The 6,802-nt window shown below is 41.7% G+C and overlaps 1 protein-coding gene across 1 annotated transcript; it reads right to left on the minus strand.

The window, feature by feature from the left end:
* Nucleotides 1–1,868: 1,868 nt before the first annotated feature.
* Nucleotides 1,869–6,449, minus strand: LOC119465051 (PIH1 domain-containing protein 1-like). The gene is made up of 3 exons (XM_037725879.2): nt 6,243–6,449; nt 5,629–5,772; nt 1,869–2,016 (listed from the first exon to the last, which is right to left on the minus strand). Exons 1-3 carry the CDS (start codon nt 6,366–6,368, stop codon nt 1,975–1,977), a joined length of 312 nt encoding a protein of 103 aa, XP_037581807.1. The 5' UTR covers nt 6,369–6,449; the 3' UTR covers nt 1,869–1,974.
* Nucleotides 6,450–6,802: the final 353 nt, after the last annotated feature.

A 6,802-nucleotide genomic window follows, 5' to 3' on the forward strand; every position in this document is an offset into this window, starting at 1 on the left:
TCTAATCCTTCAGGTTTTTTTCAGAGGCATCTTGTAAAGGATCACTGCCCCAACCTACGCCATAAGATTTATAGAAAAAAAAAGCACCCACCAATTACGGCACTGAAAAGCTAAGCTATCACATTCCGCATTTTTTAAACCAACACCCTTTTGTAGGCACCTTAATCAAGGAGATCGGCTCATACTGTGTCTTTAAAACAAAGGTAAATTCATATTTGTTATCAAACAAACACAATCCTTGTGTCATGTTCTCTAAAGAAATTTGCTGTCCGACTTTTTTCACACATTGCGTAGTTTGGAAGTCGAAAAATGAATCTCTTGACGTCATTTGCCTGCGTTTTGTCATTATTTTGGTTTCGCTTGTATACTTTTTGTGACTGAAATGTAATAATGCTTATTTCTGCATATTTATGTACAAAGACGTTACTGTCCGAACCCACTCTGTGCCTTAGTATGTATGTGCCTTATGGCTATTCTTTCTTTTCTGCACTTTCATAACTTTTATGGAATTTTAACACTGGACGTATCAGGGTAGAAGCTTGGGGGAGTTCGTCGTAGTTAATAACGGCGGTATTACATAACTCTCAAATGTAGGAAAAAAGGACAGAGAAAAGTAAAGAGTGCTAACTTCCAACTGACCTTTATTTGCAAGGTCTTCAACCATTTGGATTTTATTAGCTTGCCTCTGTGCGGATATTACTGAAGCGGCATATTTGAAGCCTCGAGAAATGCGCTATCTGACAAGGCCAAGGTTGTGCCCTTCCGTAAACACAGCGGCTTAAAAAATTCCACCTTTTCGTGCCTTCCGCAAAATGTTTAGCCGCCTTGGCTGATAAAAAAAAATCTTCAGAGCACTTCAACGTGGTTTTCAGCGAAGACATTTCAAAATTAGATCGAAACAGTTATAGGAACTGAAAATTGATTTTCCAAAAAATCTGCCACGGCGGCCAGCATTTCGATGGGGGCGAAATGCGAAAACACCCATGTACTTAGATTTAGGTGCACGTTAAAGAACCCCAGGTGGTCCAAATTTCTGGAGTCCCCCACTACGGCGTGCCTCATAATCAGATCGTGGTTTTGGCACGTAAAACCCTATAAATTAATCAATTAATTTCCAAAAAATCTATTTTTTGGCCACGTTTTGCAGTGCAGAAGCCGTGCCCCCCTTAAGTAGGTGTCACTGATTAGCATATATAAACACGCTCTTGTCATCAATAAAACAGTTAATGGTTTGTGCTCTCGTATCATTAGTGTCATCACTTCCTTTTGTTTTCCAGTGTAAAACACAGCGCAAGACAGCTATGAATCTGCGCTAAAAGCCACGTGTGTTCCATTGCTGAAATTATAAAGATCGACAGGACAAAAACGTCAATACAAAATAAAAGTATCTTTTATGATCCAGTGCCACCCAAACACGGGAACTCTATTCGAATGCTTTTTGCCCTTTGTCAGTGACTTGCTGGTTGCCGCATCGCTGTTGCCGGAATCATCTTCAACTAGATCAGACGGCATTCAAAAATGGAATAGAATGAAAAAAAAAAACTAGTATTAGTATACTATAGGAAATTTGTGCAACGAATTTTGGGTGCAATCAAACTGTGGAACTGGATGGTGTATGTGTACCCCTGCAACATCCCCTCTGCCATTTTTTTTCCATCTTACACGTAACTTACTATTTATAATGATCAGCATGTAAAAAAGACCAGACAAATAGGAAAACCACGGACAAGAGCACTGTCAAAGAACTGTTGGCTTGTCCCTTGTTTGATGATTATATGTGCTGATCATGAATACTTTCCAAACCAGCCAATTTTTGAATAATGCGAGCAAAACACTTTTTTCTTCTGATTGAGTGATATATCGGCCACTTTGATAGAAAATGAACAACAGTTTATTCAGGTGTGCTTTTACAATCAGTGTGGCTGTTCCATTTACATTTAATTGGCGACATCAAGGAATCAAAAGCTTGTAGAATCAGGACTCCATTGACACGATAGGTGCAGTGACTGTCAGCACCTGTAAAAATATGAACAAAAGAACAAGGAAGCTTGGTTTACTATGAACAGCATTGGCCAGCCCAGATCCGGAATTTCTGCAAATATAACTATCTATAAAGCTTAGTCAAACACACGCAGAATTAGCAAAAACTGAATAAGTTAACTGCATATCTGAGTCTTGCCAACTCCCAAGGTCCAGCTGTACACTTCCTATGTGTTCATGCCTACACATTCAACTTCCATTAATCTGAACTCATTGGGGCACTCAAAGATAAGTTCGAAGCTCCAATCATTATATTTCAAATGACAACACCGCAATTGGCAGCAAAGTAAGCTAGCAGTCCTTTCCTTGAAGTGTCTCACGATAGTAGAGTGCGATCTAACTTGCAGCTGGACAATGTAAGCATTCTATTTCAAAGTGAACAGCTCACTAAATGCCAAAATAGAAGCTAACATGTGGTCAGCAGTGCCTTTGCATGAAAGCGCCACATACTATTCTTTACCTTTCACTTCACTTTTCACTCTACCATTACGGTAGAGGTAGTTGAACACAAAGGCTGATTTGCAAAAGCTGGTATTGCAAAAAGGTGGCTAACACAGCGGTGTGGAATAGTTCATTTCTGTGTGTATATATACTGCATATAGTTACTAGGGCCCATACACTTGTCCTTCTTTTCGTCTTCGTCTGCTTGTAACTATGCACAATGATATACCTACAATGTGCAAGACGTCAGTTACAATTAAGTGCAGCACTTGAAAATATGTATACCCATTTGTGCGCTGGAGTTCAAGTTGCTTCAAGTGCTCCTCATGCCAAGCCTACAATTCTCAGCCTCCTACACGGCAATGGTCTACTGAGTTCTTGCAAGTTCAGTGCAATAGCTGACACTGCACACAACAGCCGCTTCTCTCTCTAAGATGATCACGCAAGCCCCAGAGTGGATTCGAAAACAACTATATTTACCCGACTCGTGGAGGTCATAATCTACCTATGAGTACATGTCTGTAGTCGAAATTATCCAAAGCTTGATGTATCCAGGTCAAGACAATGACCTTGTTTGTCAACTAAGAAGTACCTTATTCAGTCACAAATTATGACTGACTGACAGTAAGTCTGCCAAAGTTGCATAATTTTATTCCACAGCACTACAGGCTTCACTGAAAGAAAGTTATGTTAGTAGAATGATTCCTGCTGCATTTTCTAGTGACTCTTTCCCAATACAGAGTAATTAAATTTCACTTTATTGCACAGTCACTCACATTGCGTTTTTTATAAAAAAAGAAATTGGAATTAGTGGCTCATAGCACATGTATAATTTCATGATTAGCTGCAGGCATTACGAAGAACGAAAAACCATTCCTTCGTCATTACTGCCGAAATGTGGCAAAGTGTCCCGTCAAACATGGTTGTGCTTTCATCAAAGTGGTTGTATGGTCATAAAAGTGGGTAAGCAGAGGGTTGAATTGACCCACAGCAAACATCTGTGGTTTTTATCCTTGCTACTCTGCTGGGAAGGACTGGCAAGAAGTCGTACATGCAAATCTGTGACTGGAGGGAAAGCACCTGTATGGATTCTAGATTACGACCAAAATAACTGGTGATGAGAATGATGTGTTCACTTACGGATATTGACTGTATCAGCAAAGGCGAGTCATAATTATCCAGGGACATAGCTTCTTTCCCATTCTTGCCAGTAATGTACTACAACTGTGAAGTGCTTTAGAGTTATTATTTAATTTGGGACTCTTGTCTATATCCCACAGTTTGATTTTCTATGTCTTCGTACTTAAACTGTATAGTAACCTGCCGCGGAGGCTCAGTGGTATTGTCGTTATGCTGTTAGCACGAGGCTGCTTGTTCAACTCCTGGCTAAGGTGGCCACATTCTGATAAGGCATGCAATGCAAAAAATTCAGAGCCATTCCCCTATGGAGAAAATGGAGGTAAGCGAAGCTTGCAGCAAGATGACACTGTCACAGGCGTTTTGCTTCATTTGCCCTAAACTCAGCGTCTGCGGCTCTTCGCTGACATTTGGGCCTCAACATCGCGCTCCCACAAGTCGGGGTCTGCGGCTCTTCGCTGACGTTTCGCCTGGGCTTCAGAAGCCCTCACGCTATAATCTGACGATAAGCTTCGCTTACCCCCATTTTTTTGATAGGGGAAGAGCTGGTGATGTTGTCTCTTTCGGTCTCACGTGTGACAAGGGTACTTCAAGGGCGCATTACAGGTCCCTGAGCCCACAGGGGTATGTGCCATTGAGCTTGGATTCTTTCTATGCTATCACCAGGATCGGCCCACTTTTCAGCGTGACACCACCACTGCCGACACTTGTGAGCCTATAAAGCTTCGCTTAAAATGTCCTTGTGTTGTGTTTCGGGTAAACGTCAAAGAACCATAGGTGGTCAAAATTAATATGGCTGTAATCGCATAAGCTCCCCTATAGCTGTGCCATTCATAGAAGAACAGGTCTTAAGAACAGTTAAGTGTAGCGGACAAAACAGTGAAGGAATGAACCATTTGGCCCCCTGTATGTCAACAGTAATCATACACGGACGCGTGACTTGCAATGCCTGTCTTATTCGAACACATCAAGCCAGTACACAACCTGAAATATGTGCTTTGAGCTCCTCACCGGTTTGAAAACTATTGTCACAATTGTTGCTTGGATAAGTCTGAAGGCCAGACTTATCCAAGGAACATGTGAACATGTGAGGCAGAGTGGCTGCTCAGCGACAACAAGAGCACCACAGGCAAGTCACGAGATTTTACCACAATCAAGCAAATGCCTCTGCAATGCCATTTCCCCACCAAAACCCGGTGTATTTGCAGTGCCATACCCCTAAACATGAGCAGTGCACAAAGTTAACCTCCTGCTGTGACAGACTTCATTGTGTTCAGGAAATAGCCAGACGTACAAGATGCGGACATTCCAGAACAACGCACTTTGTTACCTGACTCATGTTAGCAATTTCAAGCCTTTTGTGATGAGTATTAATGTGCTCTTTGCAATCCTTTCCACCACAGGCAGTTTGTCACACAGGAGGGAGGAGTGTTAAGGATTATTTAAACTAACAAACAGAACAAAAAAGGCATCAAGAATGGCGACCTTTGTAATATGTGCTTGGTTCTTACAGTATGAATTAGAATCCACATTTTTGAACGGCCTTAATGCACCACATCTATCGCACTTACAGCTTCTACAAAAATTCACTGTCAGAAGAACCTGCTGTTGGGAAAGTTGGTGTTTGCATTAAGATACAGTATACATACTATTCCTAAAGCGCAGGCGTGCCAGCCACTTCGGGCAAATTACCATGCTACAGATTACTGTATCTCGCTGTCTTTCAAATAAAGTTAGTAGTGCCTCTGACATGTGTCTGTGTGTTTTCCTTCTTGACTGTGCCTGCACGCTACATTATGTTGTTATTCATTGTCAGAGTATGTTAAATCTGCTTTGAACTGCAACTTGCATGAACTCACAGAAAAAAAAAACATTACATATTTGACATTTTACTGTGTTTAATTTATAATGTAGGTGTTATTTATATTTATTGTAGGCATTCTTTGGGTGTTTTTCCATTGAAATGTAACTTGTATATAACAGAGAACGATAAAAAACCATCCTAATTACCTGATGCTTCGTGTTAAATTCTGCAACTGCGGCATCTTCCTCAATGGAGAAGGGGAGGTAGAAGTCAAACGTATATTTTGGCTCTTCACTTATAAGCCGTACATGGTCGTCCCCCAAGTCAAGTGCCAGTGACGAACCCGATTCCTAAGAAAAAGGCAAAGAGTAAAAGCATGATGTGCAACACTCTGCAGAAGACCAAATGAGGACATGCCGGCCAGTGGCCCCCCACCCCCCCAACGGCGTTTTCTTTTTTTCAGTTTCGGTGTGAAAACACATACTTTTGTGAGCTTTTGGTAAAATTTCGCACGGAGGCAGCTTTACCTCCACATTACCCAAAACTAGGCAATTTACATCAGCCAAACATTTTATTAAAGTTGGCCTTTATCAAAAAACTCGTGTCTCGTCAAGTTTTCTGGCCAGCTGTACGTTTAGATTTATGACACTTAGCATGATCATACTTCCTCAAAAACATGGTTTTCAACGAGCTCTCCGCCTGCGCGCGTGGCGCCACAGCCCAAACCATGTGCATCTGTTTTGACCTAACAAATCTTAGCCTTCTACACCACAGCTCAATAAACCGGTGTCCCAACATAACAGAGAAAGGTGCTACTGACCACAGCTGGCAGGGAGAACCGTGCCACTAGGGTGTCGCGTTGTCCAGGCAGGGTGTGCCGCGTCAGGTCCACCTTCGCCGATCCCCGCCACGTGAGAGCGCTGCTGTCGTCGTCACCACTGTTCATAGCACTCTTGTTGCCGTCGTCATCACCACTGGTGTCAGTAGGCTGTTTCTGGCCCCTACAAAAGGGCAAGAAATAAAAAGAATTCAACTGTGGTGTTTTAACATCTCTGGAGATGCAGAGCGAGTAATGAGGGACACCAAAGTATTATGTCCGAAAGTGTGGGATGAAATACGTGGGCATTCCAGTTACTTTTGTGATTCAATGCATAAAAGCATGTTTTGTTAAGGAAAGTAAATGGAACAACAGTTCCTTTTTATGGTGAGTTTGACGGCGCATCTCTCTGAACTAGTGTCATTCTAGAAATTCATTTCAAGTGGATACGCCATGCAAACTCACCTGCTAAATTAGTAAATTGGAATATGTGCCGTAAAAAATTAAGAGGCTAATTATTTTCTTAATTAGTTGAGTATGTGTTTCAATTCCTCGTACAAGTA

This window comes from Dermacentor silvarum, chromosome 9, assembly GCF_013339745.2.
Source record: "Dermacentor silvarum isolate Dsil-2018 chromosome 9, BIME_Dsil_1.4, whole genome shotgun sequence".
NCBI lineage: Eukaryota > Metazoa > Arthropoda > Arachnida > Ixodida > Ixodidae > Dermacentor > Dermacentor silvarum.

Excerpts from the sequence above, each read along its gene's own strand:
- LOC119465051 (XM_037725879.2), bottom strand. The coding sequence starts at position 6,368 with ATGAACAGTGGTGACGACGACAGCAGCGCTCTCACGTGGCGGGGATCG. Across the intron at positions 5,773-6,242 it reads GGTTCTCCCTGCCAGCTGTG|GAATCGGGTTCGTCACTGGC; the intron begins GTCAGTAGCACC and ends CCTTTTTCTTAG. Across the intron at positions 2,017-5,628 it reads AATTTAACACGAAGCATCAG|GTGCTGACAGTCACTGCACC; the intron begins GTAATTAGGATG and ends ATATTTTTACAG.